Source organism: Brachyhypopomus gauderio, unplaced genomic scaffold, assembly GCF_052324685.1.
Source record: "Brachyhypopomus gauderio isolate BG-103 unplaced genomic scaffold, BGAUD_0.2 sc80, whole genome shotgun sequence".
NCBI classification, from domain to species: Eukaryota; Metazoa; Chordata; class Actinopteri; order Gymnotiformes; family Hypopomidae; genus Brachyhypopomus; species Brachyhypopomus gauderio.
The window spans coordinates 397,501-418,082 of record NW_027506901.1 but is presented as its reverse complement, the minus strand read 5'-3'; the positions used below and the strand labels follow the sequence as shown (position 1 = coordinate 418,082).

General features: G+C 42.5%; 1 protein-coding gene across 2 annotated transcripts in view; it reads right to left on the bottom strand.

Annotated features, from left to right (window-relative positions):
* Window positions 1-14,956: 14,956 nt before the first annotated feature.
* Window positions 14,957-20,582, bottom strand: part of LOC143492654 (connector enhancer of kinase suppressor of ras 2) — a 47,292-nt gene continuing 41,666 nt past the window's right edge. For both annotated transcript variants that reach the window (XM_076991058.1, XM_076991059.1), the window contains 2 exons: window positions 19,149-19,811; window positions 14,957-18,605 (listed from right to left, as the gene is read on the bottom strand). In XM_076991058.1, the coding sequence (XP_076847173.1) occupies window positions 18,390-18,605; window positions 19,149-19,811 (879 nt within the window). In that variant the 3' untranslated portion in view covers window positions 14,957-18,389. The remainder of the gene's footprint in view (window positions 18,606-19,148; window positions 19,812-20,582) is intronic.

The window sequence follows — 20,582 nt, the reverse complement described above, 5'->3', positions numbered from 1 at the left end:
CAGGAGTAGTTTTCACATACGTTCTCAAAGCAAAGAGTGATGCCGTACAGGCTACTGAAAAGTTCCTGGCTGACGTAGCGCTTATGGTAGTGTGAAATGCATTCGCTCAGACAACGGGACAGAGTTTACTAACAGAGAGTTTAAGGCCTTACTGAGAAAGAACAAAATCAGACATGAGACATCCTGCCCTTACTCCCCTTACTGTGTAAGCTTATCGACATCTTGGCATTATGCTGTTCAGGAAGCAGCCTACACCAGGAACCGATGCTTTAAAAAGCACACCGGCACAACACCGTACACAGCACTGACAGGGAAGAAGTGTGATCTAGCCAAGATGCACAAATTCGGGTCAGAATGCTACGCGTACCAACAAGACAGGGGTAAACTAGATCCAAGGTGTGAGAAGGGACTCTTCGTAGGGCACGACAAGGGCAGCCCTGCTTTCCTAGTTTACTACCCCACCAAGGGAAAAGTACAGAAGCACAGACTGGTCACGTTTATCACAAAGACCACGTGTGAGAGCGAGACTCAGACTCAGGACCTAGGATTTGACCCCATTATAAGTAGTGAGAAGACAGACACATCTCAGCCCAGTACTACGAGCACAGACATACAGACAGACAGTCCACAATACCCAGGAGACGATGGCGAGGAGCACCACAGGGTGACGCCACAGGTCTCAAGCAGTGGGAGATACCCCACTAGAGAGCGTAAACCCCTGAGTTATCTTAGTGACTATACTCAGGAAGATAATGTTGATGATGATAGTACACTCACCAGTGTTGACTATTGCTACCGAGCAGTGTGTGGTGTGCCACTGACCTTTAAACAGGCTATGGCATCACCACAGGCAGGTGAATGGAAGAGGGCAATGGATGAGGAGATACAGTCACTGGAAGAAAACCAGACCTTTACTCTGATCAAATTGCCAAAGGGCAGAAAAACAGTGGGAGGAAGGTGGGTATACTCTATTAAAGAGGGTGGTGATGGACGTGAACAGTACAAGGCCAGATTTGTGGCGAAGGGATATAGCCAGAGAGCGGGGATAGATTACGGCGAGACATTCTCCCCCACGGTCAACATGGCCAGTGTGCGTGTAGTCATGCAAAAGGCAGCCCAAGAAAATCTAGCACTACATCAAATGGAGACATTTATATGGACCAACCAGAAGGTTATGAGAAAGTGGGAGAAAACCTAGTGTGTAAACTAGAGAAGTCCATTTATGGTCTGAAGCAATCAGGGCGTAACTGGAATGAGATGTTACACAGATGTTTGATAGATGACAACTTCATGCAGAACCCAGCGGACCATTGTGTCTACACTAAAGAATCTGAACAAGCAGGGAAGGTGATAATTGTCATCTGGGTGGATGATCTTATCATAGCGGCGAACAACATGAGTAGTTTATAGCAAGTGAAGGCAATGTTTTCCACCAGGTTTAAGATGAAGGACCTAGGCAGACTGAAGCACTTTCTAGGCATAGACTTCAGCCAATCTGACGATTGTATAACAATGTCACAACAGAGGTATTTTGAAAGGATTCTCAACCGATTTGAGATGCAGGAGTGCAGAACACGTGAGACACCATGTGACCAAAAGGTTGACTACACTGATGATGCACCCAAGGTGGCTGATGTAAGGGAAGCTGTAGGTAGTCTCATCTACTTAGCTACTTGTACGAGACCTGATCTATGTTTTCTGGTAGGTAAATTATCACAACATTTTGCAAATCCCACAGAGGAAAATTGGATTACAGTAAAACATGTACTGCGTTATCTAAGAGGTACCACAGACAAGCAGCTGACTTTTAGAAAAAAAATCTGACCCTTCTGACCTTGTGCAGGTATCATTGGCATTGGTGCAGTTATTGGTGGTGGTGTGTTGAACGCTTGCATAATTGCACTATAATTATGTAACAAGTAATGTGGTCATCTTGAGCAACAGTACGTTAACACTGACCTGTGAAATGAGTTGGTATGAAGTTGTGATGCAGATAAGATTCCTCATCTCATCATTGTCAGAGCTGCACAAAGATTGCTCAATACAACCATGAAATGAAACACAGAACACATCTGAAAATCATTCACATAAATTATTGACTAATTACGATTCAATTATAACTACTATTGTTATCTCTGGTGTTCTCATTTATTAGAATGACACATCAGTGTCACTATTAGTTTTATTACACAATACTGAGTTTTGGAAATCTTTAAGACCTTTGAAATCATTCACATACATTTAATAACACCCAAGATACAATTTTGCAATCAAGATAACTGACACAGCATTAGATGAACCTCATGCTGATAACATACTGAATTTTAGTAAGATTTGACAAAGAGGAAAGGTTACACAAAGGTGTTTCATAAACATAAATGATGTTGATGCTTCACAACATAATTGCAAGTGTACTGCAGAGGGTTAGATTCATAGCTTAATGAGACTTATGGATGTTACTAAACCTTCTGCAAAGAAAGAAGACATTTGAAGACTAGTGACCTCCTAGAAGCTGCAGGATCAAACAGGTGGACTCCTCCACTTCAGGGTTCCTCCTGTAGGAAAGCAAATGTGGTAAGAAGCATCACTGCCTTATTTGGCAGTGGAACAAAGTAGGAAGTGTGAGTGGCCTCATCATGGTAAGATCTGAGAACTGCTCATCTCAGTAGGTGTATAAGAAGGAGGCAGGCAGTTTTCTGAATTTATACTGCAGCTAACCACTAGAGGGGGCCAGATACAAGTGCTTCACTTTTCCTCTGCTGCCATCCAGTCTAGAGAAGTTGGCTTGATAAAGCCAAACTGCTGTTCTTCTTCTATTTATTATTAATAATAATCCAAGTTTAATTAATAATAATAATAATTAATAATAATCATCCAAGATGGCAGCATGTCCTTTTTGTCTGCTCTATGTCTGTTTTGTTTAAAATTTTTACATCTTTCATGCTGAATTTTATTTTCTGAAAGAGACTCCAAGTAACAATTTATTTTATTAGCTTGAGCTATATTGTCTGAAGTTTAGATTGAGGCTTAGCATAGCCCTTGGTAAATGCTAATCTGTAGCCCCAGACCGGATTGCAGTGTGGATCATTCATTAAGGCCTGCAGGTTGATCTTCCATGGTGGATATTTCACTGAGGCTTACACCTTGCTGTTCTGCAGTAGATTTTTACACAAAAACCTGCAGGTTAATGTTGTGCAATGGATATTTCACTGATGTCTGAAGATTGATGTTCTGTGGTGGATACCTGTTGAGGTCTACAGTTTGCTGTTCTGTGGTGGATTCTTCACTGAGGCCTGCAAGTTGGTGTTTTACGGTGGATATTCAGTGACGCCTGCAGGTTTTTGTTTCTGGGGTGGATATTTACTACAGCCTGTGAGTTGCTGTTTTTCACTGAGATGCAAACTGGTTGCTGTTTGGCAGAAACTACAACCATATCGAAGACAATGGCACTTCTGTTGTGTTTATTGTGCTTTATGTTTATATGGGACCTAAAGACAAGTGGTTGCTCTCGTATGTGTACTACTTCGGTCAAAGTAAGTAATCTATTAGCCACCTGTCATGATTGTACTTATGCCAGTAATATTGTGCAACCTGTACAATCACCAAAAAGTCTGGCAAATGACATGAATGTATCTGCTCTGTGTATAGATTTACCTAAACTTCAAAGCCTTGTAGTTTTGCAAAATTATCTCTCCTCTCAAATGAGATTTTGCTTTGTCTCTAATAAGACAAAGTCCTATTTCTCCTGTTGTTTTATAAAGCAGAGAATATTGATAGTCTTACTGCTACTGGATTAAATCAACAGATGCCGATATTGTTGTAGTCTCTGAAACCTGGCTGACTAAATCAATTTGAAAATGTTCACATTAATATATCAGGCTACAATGTATATCGTACTGATAGGCCAAAAAAAGGAGGTGGTATTGCTATTTATGTTAAATCTAGATTTAATACCTCTGTTGTTTTATCTCAATCCATTTGTAAACAATTGGAATTTTTAGCATTGAATGTGGAGATAAATAAGAATTTCTGTATAACAGTTGCTGGATGTTATAGGCCTCCATCTGCCCCCACTGAAGCATTGCAAACTTTAAAGCATCTTTTGTCTAAACTAAATTATAGTGAACTACTTTTGGCTGGTGACTTCAACTGGGACTGGCTTAACAAAGTTTCTGATGATTTAAAAAATCTTTGTGACTCTTTTAATCTCACACAGTTAGTGAATCTACCCACTCGACCAAATCCGAAAAACCCAGACAAGTCAACTTTGATTGACCTTATTCTCACTAGTGCTTCTCATAAATTCTCCTCTCTAGGAGTTTTTTGTAACGATTTAAGTGATCATTGTATTGTAGCTCTTATCAGAAACACAAAAGGTGCCTAAAACTAAACACCGTATAATTTATAAAAGGTATCTTAAACATTTTAATGAACAGGCCTATCATCATGAATTGTCTAATGTTGATTGGAAGAGGTTAAAGTTGATACCAGATGTAGTGTCAGCCTGGGAATTTTTTAGGGAAACTTTTATGGAAATTATAAATAAACATGCACCTTTAAAGAGATTTAGGGTTAAGGGACGAGAAAATCCATGGTTCTCCTCTGAGCTGGCAGATGCTATCCATCATCGTAATCAAGCTTGGGTGAAGGCAAGGAAAACTGACTCTCCTTTAGATTGGACAATTTTCAGGCAAATGAGAAACAAATGTTGCTCTTTCATTAAAAAAGCCAAGTCGGAATATTATTTATCTCTCTCAACTGAAAATTTAAATAATCCACAGAAACTTTGGAAAGTTATTAAGTCACTTTCTGTAAGTAAAAGCATCATGCAGCTGCCTACATATATATTAAATGGTTCTACTCCTGTCTATGATAAAAGTGAAGTTTTAAATTGTTTTAATAGGCATTTTATAAATTCTAGTTTTCTTTTTGAATCTACTGGACCTGTTTCTGCAAAACCCTGCACACTTCCTCCAGTTTATAGCGGAGATTTGTTTCATCTTGTACCTTTTTCTGTACAGGATGTTCATAAAGCCCTCAAAACTTTAGATCACAGAAAATCACCAGGCCCCGATTTGATAGATCCATACTTTTTAAAAATGGCAGCGGACTTTGTAGCTGAGCCTCTTACAATTAATTTTTTTAATTTAACAGTGGAAAATAGTTGTATTCCTTCTGTATGGAAATCAGCTTTTGTCCTCCCATTATTAAAAGGGGGTGACCCTGCAATTTTAACAAATTATAGACCAATATCCAACCTATCAGTCCCAGCCAAAATTCTTGAAACTCTTGTTAGCGAGCAAGTAAAGGAATTTTTGTATCAAAATAACGTTCTATCAACACATCAATCCGGATTCAGAAAAAAACATAGTACCATCACGACAGCAATGAAGGTAGTAAATGACATTATTGTTGCACTTGATAAAAAACTACATTGTGCTTCTCTATTCATTGATTTGTCAAAAGCATTTGACACTGTTGATCATGATATTTTGAAACTTAGACTGCATCAGTCTGGATTTTCAGAACAGTCAGTAGCTTGGTTCTCAAACTATCTTAGAAATAGGTCTCAATGTGTCAAACATGATGGTTTGTGTTCTGAAATTTTATCCGTTCATAAAGGGGTGCCACAGGGTTCTGTGTTGGGCCCACTTTTATTCATTATTTATATCAATGATATGGGTCTAAATGCACCTGATGCAACCCTCCATTTTTATGCTGATGACACAGTAATTTACAGTTGTGGACCAACTCTTGCTCATGCTGTAAAATCTTTACAGAAAGCCTTTACAACTGTTCAGTACTCACTAAAACATTTGAAACTTGTTCTTAATCCTGATAAAACAAAGCTTATGTTGTTCACCTGCAGAAAAACGCTACCTCAAAAGGTTCCCACAGTGTCCACTATAGAGGGCAGAGAAATAGAGGTGGTTCACACTTATAAATATTTGGGTGTCGTAATTGATGACTCACTCTCTTTTAAACCACATATAGAAAATCTTTGAGCCTAAAATTGGGTTTTTATTTTCGAAATAAGCTTTGTTTTTCTTTTAATGTAAAAAAAAGCGGCTTGTTCGTGCAACATTTTTATCTGTATTGGATTATGGAGATATTTTGTACATGAATGCTCCTGCTCATTGTCTTCAAAGGATTGATTCTGTTTATCATGCTGCTTTAAGGTTTATCACTAATTGCAAGATGTCCACTCATCACTGTGAATTATACTCTCGAACTGGTTGGTCTGCATTGGCCATTCGGAGGGCGTGTCATTGGTATACTTTTATTTATAAGGCAATACTGGGAATTCTGCCTACGTATCTCTCCACTTTAGTCACTTTGAGAATTGTTAATTCATATTCTGTCCGTTCTCAAGATTATATGTTGCTTTCTGTCCCTTTTGCCCGAACAGACTTGGGTAAAAGGGCTTTTGTCTTCTCTGCACCTCATACATGGAACTTGTTACAGAAATATTGGAAATTAACTGAGTTAATTTCTTTGAATACTTTTAAATCTATTCTGAGAGTTTTTGAGGCCGATTCCATTACATGTACTTGTTTTTCTTAAGGAATTTGAATAGTTTTGTCTTATGTGTAAAATGCAACTGTGTTATTTGTTTGCTGCCCTTTTGGCCAGGTCTCCCTTGAAAAAGAGATTTTCAATCTCAATGGGATATTTCCTGGTAAAATAAAGTTAAAATAAATTTAAAAAAAATTATTCACCATATAGTATTGGAAGAGATATTAACATGAGGGGACCTTATAGAATTGACAGATGAAATGATTCTCGTCTAAGCCATTCACTTGCATGGGAGGTTGGTGATACATTATACTGCAGCTGACCACTCAAGACATGATGGCTTCACTTCTCACCCGCTGTCGTCCAGTGCAGTGTTTATCATCTGTGTTTATTACAGTCACCTGTTCCTAATCTCACTCTTCAACCACACTGTTTACAGCCTCCAGTCTTTGTACTCTGTGTGAAGTATCGCTAACTACTCTAGTCAAACCATGTTAATTGTGTTTCAGACATGGCTTGTGGTTTTGATGTTGCCTGTCTGACAATCTTGACTTTGATTCTATCTGTGGCTAGTTTGACTTTAAATATCTGAGGCTGGCTTTTTATTCTGTTTTTACCCTAACCTTGCAATATGAATCTCATTACACTGAGCACAGTTTGTAGGGAACAATTCCGGCATTGTTCCTGCTCAAGTACACTATATTGCCAAAAGTATTTGCTCACTTTCCTTGACTCACATATGAGCCTAGGTGACATCTCATTCCTAATCCATAGGGTTCAATATGATGTTGGTCCACCCTTTGCAGCTAGAACAGCTCAACTCTCCTAGGAAGGCTGCTCACAAGGTTTAGGGATTTTTAACCATTCTTCCATAAGTGCATTTGTGAGGTCACATACTGATGTTTGACGAGAAGGCCTGGCTCTCAGTCTCCGCTCTAATTACAGGCATGAAAATCTGTCACCTTTCGGCGAAATTCGCCGTTTTGAAGTTGAAAAGGGTGACCTACGTGAATCGTGTAGATCCGATGAGTTTTTTGTTTTGTTTTTTTTTTTGGGGGGGGGGGGGGGGGGGGTCGGGAGGTTTATATGTATATATTTTAATTATCATATTGACTTAATAAGCAAACAGAACACTTCCGAAATCGGCCATTTCAATGACACAGTGGCCAGCAGTTTCCGCCCCGAACCATCATAGAGGCCAAATAGCGTTTCAATCATACGAACGTTCTTCATTCATGTTATTCATTTACTGCTAATGAGAAGCAGGACCTAGTGCTACACCGGGACAAGTCAGAAGAGCGTACATTTACCAGATCGTACATTTACCACTACATTTACCAGATCGTACATTTACCACTACATTTACCAGATCGTACATTTACCAGTGGATTTAATTGGGTTATTAATGGTTTCAATCGTTTTCATATTTTGCGGTAAAACAAAGTTACTGCCGTTCGCTACAGCGTTGAATACTGTCAGAGCCACAAGCTCTTGTGATAAATAGGTAGATAGATAGAACTCTATTAAGTTCGCGTCAACCCCGTGTAGTTAACGGTGACATAAAATAAGAAACGAGATTTTTTTTCTAGTGTCTGTAGTTGTAACTGGTGAATCCAGGGACGGGTGAGGATAACATTCGCGACAGGGCTGAAAACGTTGAAGATGAAGTTGTAAACGCTTGTCGTTTGAGTCTACCCTGTGCTTTAGCCCATGTTAGAAAATAAAAACACGTGAACCTGGTATTTTTACACTCATTTTCGCTGCTGATGTATTTATTGTTTCATTAAGACGTAATGGTTTTGACTGAGCCATCTGGAATGGCGAAAGCCGCTTCTCGCGTTTAAGGATCTGGCTTCATACATTGAATCCATTGACAAGACAGTCAAAAAAAAAATTAATAGATTTTACTATATTTTATGGAGCCCGTAAGGTGACATCATGTAAAAAAATAATAACGCGTGGCCACGATTAACGCGTGGGAGATACTAATGTCGCCTTTCACACGCGGCAACAAAGTTTATTTTTTCACAGCAAAGCAAGCAGATCCCAGGGATGTTCGCGAACTGACTGCCCAAGGAAGGTAAACCTGGCTTTAAATAAAGTAATACTTAATTATCTTGTTCGCACGCGTTAGTAAGTCGTGGCCACTCGTTATTATATTATTTACATGATGTCACCTTACGGGCTCCGTAATATTTGGCATCACCTGTCGCTGTATCCCCGTACACCAACAGCCCCCCCCCCCCGTCGCCGTCGCCGTCTACCCATGACGTCACATGTCAACGCCCCGTCGCCGTATCCCCATGACGTCACATGCCCCGCCCCCCGGTCTTCTCACCTTTTTAACCCCTGACCCATTTTCATGCCTGTAATTAATCCCAAAGGTGTTCTATCGGGTTGAGATGCAGGCCAGTCAAGTTCATCCACACCAGACTCTGCCATCCATGTCTTTATGGACCTTGCTTTGTGCACTAGTGCACAGTCATGTTGGAAGAGGAAGGGGCCAGCTCCAAACTGTTCCCACAAAGTTGGGAGCATGGAATTGTCCAAAATGTCAAATTTATTTATCTATCGCTTTTAACAACACATGTTGTCACACAGCAGCTTTACAATCGTATGGGTCCAGATCCCTATTGATGAAGCCAAAGGCGACAGTGGAAAGGAAAAACTCCCTATGATGGTGGGGAATAGGAAGAAACCTCGGGAGAACCAAGACAAGAAGTTCAGAGTTCATTTCACTGGAACTAAGGGGCCCAGCTCCCGAAAAACAACCCCACACCATAACCCCCCCTCCACCAAACTTTACATTTGCAGTCAGACAAGTACCGTTCTCCTGGCAACCACCAAACCCAGATTCGTCCATCAAGTTGCCAGATAGAGAAACGTGATTCATCACTCCAGAGAACACACCTCCACTGCTCTAGTCTAGTGGCACCACTGCATCCAACGCTTTGTATTGCACCTGGTGATGTATGGCTTGGATGCAGCTGCTCGACTATGGAAACCCATTCCATGAAGCTCTCTGCACACTGTTCTTGAGATAATCTGAAGCCACTTCTCAACCCTAATGAGTTGCTGTTGTTCCCAAACACTTCAATTTTGTAACGTTTCAAGGGGGTGGGTGTGACGCAATTGCAGGGTTTCTTAATATTCATAATTTATTAAAGATGCACACATAAGAGGAATCAAAATAGACAAAAGGAAACTACAAAGTAAACTGGAAGACATGTTAATGTAGACATACAAACAAACCCGACTAACAGAACTACCCAGTAAAGAAACCACGTACAACCATCCACGACTAACCAGTACAATACCAAAACATAAGCTAACTGGACCCAGGAACTACAGAGAAACTATGAACACACGTAGGGGAATATGAGGCGGGGAGACCTAGGAAACTAAACAGGATTACTGGGCAGCGGACAGGGAACACGGAATGAACCACACAACACAGATATCATAAACAACAAACTACACGTCTGGACTGGGGTTAGGAGACAGGTAAATACCCATACAGGAGAACTGCCAGGGAAACATGTAAACGACAGAATACAGGAGAACACAGATTAAACGAGACAAAGCAAGATGATCAAAACTAACATGGAACATAAACGAAACCGCTAACAAGACAAGACTGAGATAATAGGTAGAGAAGGACAAAGTAGGGCTAAGGAGTACTTACAAACAAACACACAATGACCGACACGGGAGTAAAACACTAGGGGGTTTTTATGCACAGAAACAAGACGGTGAAACAAGACTCAGGTGTACGAGACTGACGACGAGTGCGTGACAGACAGAGGTAGGAACGAATGGGAGCGGGGAGCTAGGCGGGACCAGGGAAGAGGGAGGGGCTGGATCTGACAAATTTTCTTATAGTACAGCCGACAGTTGACTGTGGAATATTTAGGAGTGAGGAAATTTCACGACTGGATTTGTTGCACAGGTGACATTCTATCACAGTTCCACACTGGAATTCACTGAGCTCCTGAGAGTGCCTAGGTGCTTAATTTTATACACCTGTGGCCATGGAAGTGATTGAAACACCTGATTCTGATTATTTGGATGGGTGAGCAAATACCTTTGGCAATATAATGTACCACTCATCAAACATGTGAAAACTTCAAGGACAGTCAAAGCGTAGCCAGATGGGCCATCTCCATCCTACAGTGTCAGTTCCACACTGATTGGAGTAAGTTCTCTTCAAACCCCTTTGGACTCTCACACTCACCTGGACACATACACATCAGCTGTTATGATCTGTATTAGCATGCATAATGTCACCTCTGTCAAGCATGTGAAGATGTTCCTCAATCAGAGTCAATGGATGAAGGTTTCTACTGCTAAGGGCCAGTGACGCTGCTCACAGGTCGGGTGACACAGACGCCTGTAACCCAGCCAAACCTCAATATCCCTACTAAACTCCTCACACCTATAAACTACACCTACTCCTCAATATCTCTACTAACTCCTCACACCTATAAACTACACCTACTCCTCAATATCTCTACTAACTCCTCACACCTATAAACTACACCTACTCCTCAATATCCCTACTAAACTCCTCACACCTATAAACTACACCTACTCCTCAATATCCCTACTAAATTCCTCACTACACCTATAAACTACACCTACTCCTCAATATCCCTACTACTCTTTACTACACCTATAAACTACACCTACTCCTCAATATCCTTACTAAACTTTTCTACACCTATAAACTACACCTACTCCTCAATATCCCTACTAAACTCCTCACAACACGTATAAACCACCCCTACTCCTCAATATCCCTACTACTCTTTACTACACCTATAAACTACACCTACTCCTCAATATCCCTACTACTCTTTACTACACCTATAAACTACACCTACTCCTCAATATCCCTACTAAACTCTTTACTACACCTATAAACTACACCTACTCCTCAATATCCCTACTAAACTCCTCACACCTATAAACTACACCTACTCCTCAATATCCCTACTAAACTCTTTACTACACCTATAAACTACACCTACTCAATATCCCTACTAAATTCCTCACTACACCTATAAACTACACCTACTCCTCAATATCCCTACTAAACTCTTTACTACACCTATAAACTACACCTACTCAATATACCTACTAAACTCTTTACTACAACTATAAACTACACCTACTCCTCAATATCCCTACTAAACTCCTCACACCTATAAACTACACCTACTCCTCAATATCCCTACTACTCTTTACTACACCTATAAACTACACCTACTCCTCAATATCCCTACTACTCTTTACTACACCTATAAACTACACCTACTCCTCAATATCCCTACTAAACTCTTTACTACACCTATAAACTACACCTACTCCTCAATATACCTACTAAACTCTTTACTACAACTATAAACTACACCTACTCCTCAATATCCCTACTAAACTCTTTACTACACCTATAAACTACACCTACTCAATATCCCTACTAAATTCCTCACTACACCTATAAACTACACCTACTCCTCAATATCCCTACTAAACTCTTTACTACACCTATAAACTACACCTACTCCTCAATATACCTACTAAACTCTTTACTACAACTATAAACTACACCTACTCCTCAATATCCCTACTAAACTCTTTACTACACCTACTCCTCAATATACCTACTAAACTCCTCACTACACCTATAAACTACACCTACTCCTCAATATCCCTACTAAACTCCTCACTACACCTATAAACTACACCTACTCCTCAATATCCCTACTAAACTCTTTACTACACCTATAAACTACACCTACTCCTCAATATCCCTACTAAACTCCTCACACCTATAAACTACACCTACTCCTCAATATCCCTACTAAACTCTTTACTACACCTATAAACTACACCTACTCAATATCCCTACTAAATTCCTCACTACACCTATAAACTACACCTACTCCTCAATATCCCTACTAAACTCTTTACTACACCTATAAACTACACCTACTCAATATACCTACTAAACTCTTTACTACAACTATAAACTACACCTACTCCTCAATATCCCTACTAAACTCCTCACACCTATAAACTACACCTACTCCTCAATATCCCTACTACTCTTTACTACACCTATAAACTACACCTACTCCTCAATATCCCTACTACTCTTTACTACACCTATAAACTACACCTACTCCTCAATATCCCTACTAAACTCTTTACTACACCTATAAACTACACCTACTCCTCAATATACCTACTAAACTCTTTACTACAACTATAAACTACACCTACTCCTCAATATCCCTACTAAACTCTTTACTACACCTATAAACTACACCTACTCAATATCCCTACTAAATTCCTCACTACACCTATAAACTACACCTACTCCTCAATATACCTACTAAACTCTTTACTACAACTATAAACTACACCTACTCCTCAATATCCCTACTAAACTCTTTACTACACCTACTCCTCAATATACCTACTAAACTCCTCACTACACCTATAAACTACACCTACTCCTCAATATCCCTACTAAACTCCTCACTACACCTATAAACTACACCTACTCCTCAATATCCCTACTAAACTCCTCACACATATAAACTACACCTACTCCTCAATATCCCTACTAAACTCCTCACACCTATAAACTACACCTACTCCTCAATATCCCTACTAAACTCTTTACTACACCTATAAACCACACCTACTCCTCAATATCCCTACTAAACTCCTCACACCTATAAACTACACCTACTCCTCAATATCCCTACTACTCTTTACTACACCTATAAACTACACCTACCCCTCAATATCCCTACTAAAGTCCTCACCACACCTATAAACTACACCTACCTTAACCTAACCCAAACCTATCTGTACCCTATCTATCTGTAACTCTCCTTCACGGCCCACGTTGCTAACAACACGATCATGCAGATTCGCCCTTCACAACATTTGGAGGATTCGGACATTTCTCTCTAGGGAGGCCACTCAGGTCCTTGTCCAGTCCCTTGTCATCTCAAGACTGGACTACTGCAACTCCCACCTGGCTGGTCTTCCTATGCATGCCATCAAACCCCTGAAACTGATCCAGAACGCTGCAGCTCGGCTGGTCTTCAACCTTCCCAAGTTCAGCCATGTCACTCCCTTGCTGTGCTCCCTCCACTGGCTTCCGGTAGCTGCCCGCATCAAATATAAAACCCTGGTGCTGGCCTACAAAGCAAAGAATGGTCCAGCTCCTCCTTACTTGATGGCCATGGTAAAACCCAGATGCATACCTAGAGCTCTTCGTGCCTCAAGTATGTCTCGTCTTGACCCTCCATCATCCAGGACACATGGGAGACAAGCATCCAGACTTTTCTTTGTCCTGGCTCCAAGGTGGTGGAATGAACTTCCCTTGTGTGTCCGAACATCGGAGTCACTTGCTGTCTTCAGGCGCCGACTGAAGACCCACCTCTTTCAAGTGCACTTTACATAATTATGCTTTCATCTATTGTGCTTTATCGTGAATGATGAATGAATATGAATGAATCTTTAACTTATATAGCGCCTTTCTATATACCCAAGGTCGCTTTACAATTTTAACACAGGTACAACCAATCACACTCCGGCGAGAAGCGGCAGCCAATTGCGCACAGCGTACTCTCTACCGGGATCCACAGCCCCCTGGGGGACTGAATGGGGTGCAGGAAGGGGAGAGAGGACAGACCCTAGTGGCAGAGCACCATCCACCACTGGGCATACAAGCACACACACTCAGACAACTGCTTTTTATTGGACATGAATGGACAAAGACACACACTCAGGGAGAATTTGTCAGGGAATCAGGGACTGCAAATTTACCTAATCTCCATGTTTTTGGACTGTGGGAGGAAACCGGAGGCCCCGGAGAAAACCCACACAGACACGGGGAGAACATGGAAACTCCACTTATCGCCTCTTTATCGTCTTATTCCTCAGGTGTTACAGGTATTGCTTACTGTCTTTTTCTCAGGTATTGTGCATAATTGGGTTATAGGAATTGTTTACTGTCTTTTTCTCAGGTATTGTGCATAATTGGGTTATAGGAATTGTTTACTGTCTTTTTCTCAGGTATTGTGCATAATTGGGTTATAGGAATTGCTTACTGTCTTTTTCCTCAGGTGATGTCTATATTCGGGTATAATTGTTAGGTATCATATGATCATATGATCGTCTAGTGGTTTTTCCAGCTTAGAGTACCTTGTGTTCAGGACTATCTATACTACCTTGGAGATTCCAAGCAACTTTTGTAAGTCGCTCTGGATAAGAGCGTCTGCTCAATGCCATACGTAAATGTAAAATGTAAATGTACCCTAATTCTGTTTAGGTGCTTCCTCGGTTGTATGATGTTATGCGCTCTCAAATGTACTGGAAAAAAAACTGGTGATTTGAAATCATAACACATTGTCATAAGTGCAGAGATCTTATTTATTTGTTTTACAATTTACAGTTTTTAATCATATGTGTGTATATAGGAAGAGGGAGAGCAGGCTGTTGATGACAGTAGCGTGATATGTCTGCGGGGCACAGCAGTGCTCTGGTTCAGTAGTCTGGTTCAGTAGTCTGATTCAGTGCTCTGGTTCAGTAGTCTGATTTAGTAGTCTGGTTCAGTAGTCTGATTCAGTGCTCTGGTTCAGTAGTCTGATTTAGTAGTCTGGTTCAGTGCTCTGGGTCAGTAGTCTGGTTCAGTGCACTGGTTCAGTAGTCTGATTTAATAGTCTGGTTTAGTGCTCTGGTTCAGTAGTCTGGTTCAGTAATCTGATTCAGTGCTCTGGTTCAGTAGTCTGATTTAGTAGTCTGGTTCAGTGCTTTGGTTCAGTAGTCTGATTCAGTAGTCTGATTTAATAGTCTGGTTTAGTGCTCTGGTTCAGTAGTCTGGTTCAGTAATCTGATTCAGTGCTCTGGTTCAGTAGTCTGATTTAGTAGTCTGGTTCAGTGCTCTGGTTCAGTAGTCTGATTTAGTAGTCTGGTTTAGTGCTCTGGCTCAGTAGTCTGGTTCAGTAATCTGATTTTGTAGTCTGGTTCAGCAGTCTGGTTCGGTAGTCTGGTTCAGTAGTCTGATTCAGTGCTTTGGTTTAGTGCTCTGGTTCAGTAATCTGATTCAGTGCTCTGGTTCAGTAGTCTGATTTAGTAGTCTGGTTCAGTGCTCTGGTTCAGTGCTCTGGTTCAGTAGTCTGATTCAGTGCTCTGGTTCAGTAGTCTGATTTAGTAGTCTGGTTTAGTGCTCTGGCTCAGTAGTCTGGTTCAGTAATCTGATTTTGTAGTCTGGTTCAGCAGTCTGGTTCGGTAGTCTGGTTCAGTAGTCTGATTCAGTGCTTTGGTTTAGTAGTCTGGTTCAGTAGTCTGGTTCAGGAGTCTGATTTAGTTGTCTGGTTCAGTAGTCTGGTTCAGTAGTCTGATTTTGTAGTCTGGTTCAGCATTCTGGTTCAGTAGTCTGGTTCAGTAGTCTGGTTCAGCAGTCTGGTTCAGTAGTCTCAGTGCAGCTTACACTTCAGTCAGCAGGGTGGCAACAAAAGAGACAGGAAGGTCATGTCCCAAACCACAGTGAAGTCCAGGAGTGATGTACACACACACACACACACACACACACACACACACACACACACACACACACACACACCACCAGGAAGGTCATGTCCCAAACCACAGTGAAGTTCAGAAGAACTGATGCACCCCCCCCCCCCCCACACACACACACACAAATACATGTACACACTCCACTCACACACCATGGGAAGGTCATGCCCAAACCACACATACACAAACACACACATTCTCATACACACACCACTCACACACGACCAGGAAGGATATAGTGATATGGATATGGTCACGCATCCACACACACATATACACACACACACAGTTATATACTGTATGCACATGGATATGTGAACACACACACACAGTGATACTTTCACACAGCCTGTACAAGGACATATACGCACACAATGTAAATATATGTCTCTTTACTGCTGCATGTACATGTCTCCTCCATCTCTGTCTGTAAAACAGACATTCTCACACAGGAGAAACTGGAATCACAAACCCACTGTGAAGAGGAGTTATGTTCGTGTGCGTTTGTCTGGTGGGGTTTTGTTTTTCAGTAAGCTGTACAATTTACAGACTAGTAAAAATAATCACATCCTACTTATTTCAAATACAGTCCACAACTATTCCACTCACAATGCAAAGAAAGGTCCTGTCAGCAGAACATGAGAAGACTGTCTACAGCTCACAGGTGGTCACCAAACTGCAGACCCACTGCAGAGTGAGGAGCTCACAGGCAGTGCTAGCTAGCACACAGGTAGACCATCCTCTCCACAGACCTGATGATGGAAAGTGGAATTCAACAGAAATATTTCACGTATTTCACGGCTCACGGCCAGCACAGCAGTGAGATTCGTGTGGACCGTGATTCTAGAATTCAGATCATAATTTGAGTTCTGGAATTCTCAGCCAGATTCTAGAACTTCGGCTGAACCGCATGTGTGATCTGGAGCTGGGAAGTGTATACCATTAGGACCAAAGAGCTCAGATCAGTTCAGCAAAGCTGCTGTCTGTTGTGTTCATTTTGTAGAAAAAACAGAGACGTAGAAAACTTCTGTCAGTCTTTACAGTGGCAGAAGGTTGCATTCAGAAGTATGGTTCACAGTTTTCAACAGAGGATGCAGCTATAGGCAAAGGAAAGGTTTTATATACATACCGTCTGTCCGCTTGGCTTATAATCATATATGTTTAACCCATGCTGGAGTTTGGCTATATTCTAAACATTCTAAACAGGAACCTAGTGTCAGTCAGACCAGACACTTTACTGACGCTCCTACTTAAGGAAAGGTGTCAGTCTTCTTATTCTATCACTTTTTTACACTCTCTCTATTTCTCTCTCTCCCTCTATCACACAGTTTTGCATGCTTTGAAAGTGGTAGAGTTAACACAGTAGGGCGGTGTTGCTTAGTAACAGAGTGAAGCCCGTTGCCCATGGCTACATGAGCGCTCTTCCTGCAGCATTCTGAGGGAAGGAAAATAAAACAAATAAACAAAACAAATAAACAAACTTCTCCAGACAGTCTAGAGCAAATCTACAGAACTCTCCAGAGGTTTTCAAATAAAGGAGGGGAATAAAATATCTCCAGCCAAAAAAGAGATTTCTCTCTCTCCTGGTGTCTCTCTCTCTCACACACACTCCTTCACTCTCTCTCTCTCTTTCTCTCTCTCCCTCCCTCTCTCCTCTCTCTCCCTGTCTCCTCTCTCTCTCTCTCTCCTTTTTTCTTTCTCTCTCTCCTCTCTCCCTCAAACTGCAGAGTGGTACCTGTCTTCATTACCCTCAGACAGGCCTGATTGGCAGGATAACTCTGTACACAGATCACAGGGACGTGTGTGTGCCTATGTGCATCTGTATGTGCACATACGTGGGTGAGTTCACACGTGGTTGAGTTCAGTGCAGGTGAGCACACAGGTGCCTATGTATGTGTGTGTGTGTCCAGGTCAGGTAAGCACACAGGTGCCTGTGTATGTGTGTGTGTGTCCAGGTCAGGTAAGCACACAGGTGTGGCACCTGGAAAGTTCATGAGTCTTTGCAAAATCCTCTGGGATCATCTCCCAGGCGACTGGCTCACCTAGCTATCAATGATAGTTAAAGGAGGGCAGTTGAAAAGCCCACAGGGCATTGAGGAAGGGGATTGAAATTCCACAGTGTTGCGTTTGTGTGTGTGTGTGTGTGTGTGTGTGTGTGTGTGTCTGTACACACTTAATGTATTTCTGAATTTGAGTGTATGAATGTTTGCAAAGAAGTTAGAGATGTGTGTCTTTGTTAAGGAACATGTGTACGTGTATAAATGAATGTTTCAGACGTGTGTCTCTATAAAGGAGTGTGTGTGCATCATCAGTGTCGCGGACAGAGGTGAGAGGTCGTTGGGGTCAGTAGGCGGGTCCAGTGGGCTGAACTCGCAGATATCTGAAAAAAGCTCGTGGTTCCTCAGCTTCCAATCTCGGAACTTCCTTGAGGTCAAACAGGGGTCATCCAGCACCTGAGTAATCACAGCCAGGTCTCCCTCCTTAGCCTGGGAAAAAGAGGGGAAGGGGTGGAGACAGAACAAGAGGGGGTGGAGACAGAACAAGAGGGGGTGGAGACAGAACAAGAGGGGGTGGAGAGACACAGAGTGGAAGGAGACAGATCAAGGGGCGTGGAGACAGACAGAATGGGTGGAGACAGAGCAAGAGGGGGTAGAGAGACACAGAGTGGATGAGAGAGACAGATGGGGTGAGAGAGACAGTTGGGGTGAGAGAGACAGATGGGGTGAGAGAGACAGATGGAAGTGAGAGAGACAGATGGGGTGAGAGAGACAGATGGAAGTGAGAGACAGATGGAGGTGAGAGAGACAGATGGAGGTGAGAGAGACAGATGGAGGTGAGAGAGACAGTTGGGGTGATAGAGACAGATGGAGGTGAGAGAGACACATGGAGGTGAGAGAGATCAGTTGATCATCTGAATAGAATATACATGAGCTATGAACCAAAATCAGTACATACACTTCTGCTTTAGATCCCTCCTGTATTTCTCTCTATTTTGAACTTTGACCTCTGACCTTTAGCACAGTGTATACCTTCAGTGTGGACCGCAGGGCGCGGATGTGATGTAGCAGCTCGTTGGTGGCTGGATCAGTGCAGCGTATAACGAAGGAGCGTCTGAACTCCTGCCTTGTGGAGGGTCTCTGGTGGCCGAAGGCAGAAAGACTGGCCTGTTCTAGGGAGCGGTACAGCTCCTCCAGAGGGTCCACTCTGTCTCCAGCACCATGCTGAGTCACACCTTCCTCGTCCTCCTCTTCATCCTCCTCATCCTCCTCTCGGAGACGTGTTCGAGGTCGCAGCGTGCCGTGTACGTGTCCTGCGTGCACCCGGAGCGTGTGCGAACGTGTGTCACCGCGGTTACGTGGAAGGCTCTGGCTTCGCTGTTTCTGGGCGTGGCAGTGTGGGCGGGGCTCCTCACCGTCTGTCAGAGGGAACGGCCCATCACGTTCCGGGGGGCGGCGGCGTCGGGCGGGCAGCGTGGCCTGACGCAGTCTCTCGGGAGACAGCGGGACACGCACCTCCCCCGCCCCAGTCTGGAGGTAGTGAAGCCCGGAGCTGCCCACAGGGGTCTCAATCAGGTCCTGCCAGGAACGGCGCTCGCGGTGGTTGGAGCGGCAGGAAGAATCTTCGGCAGACGAGTGTGAGAAGGTGGAGACACTAGAGAAGTGCCGCTCCGCAAACGGGCTGGATGAGCTCGCCTGCAGAGTCAGTGATCAATAACCACACAGCCACCAATCAGTACCTCTGATCACTGATCAATAACCACACAGCCACCAATCAGTACTGCTGATCACTGATCAATAACCACACAGCTACCAATCAGTACCGCTGATCACTAATCAATAACCACACAGCCACCAATCAGTACCGCTGATCACTGATCAATAACCACACAGCCACCAATCAGTACCGCTGATCACTGATCAATAACCACACAGCCACCAATCAGTACCGCTGATCACTGATCAATAACCACACAGCTACCAATCAGTACAGCTGATCACTGATCAATAACCACACAGCTACCAATCAGTACAGCTGATCACTGATCAATAACCACACAGCCACCAATCAGTACTGCTGATCACTGATCAATAACCACACAGCCACCAATCAGTACCGCTGATCACTGATCAATAACCACACAGCCACCAATCAGTACCGCTGATCACTGATCAATAACCACACAGCCACCAATCAGTACCGCTGATCACTGATCAATAACCACACAGCTCCCAATCAGTACCGCTGATCATTAATCAATAACCACACAGCTCCCAATCAATACCACTGATCAGTCAGTGATCAATAACTGCAAAGTTAGGTATTAATCAGTAGCACTGATCGGTGATCAATACCCCTGTTTGTAATATCTGCTATCCTACTCCCTACTGACAACCAATCCAGACCTTACAGTCCAACCTGCATGTGAGAGAGGGAGAGAAAGGGAGAAAGAGAGAGAAAAGAAG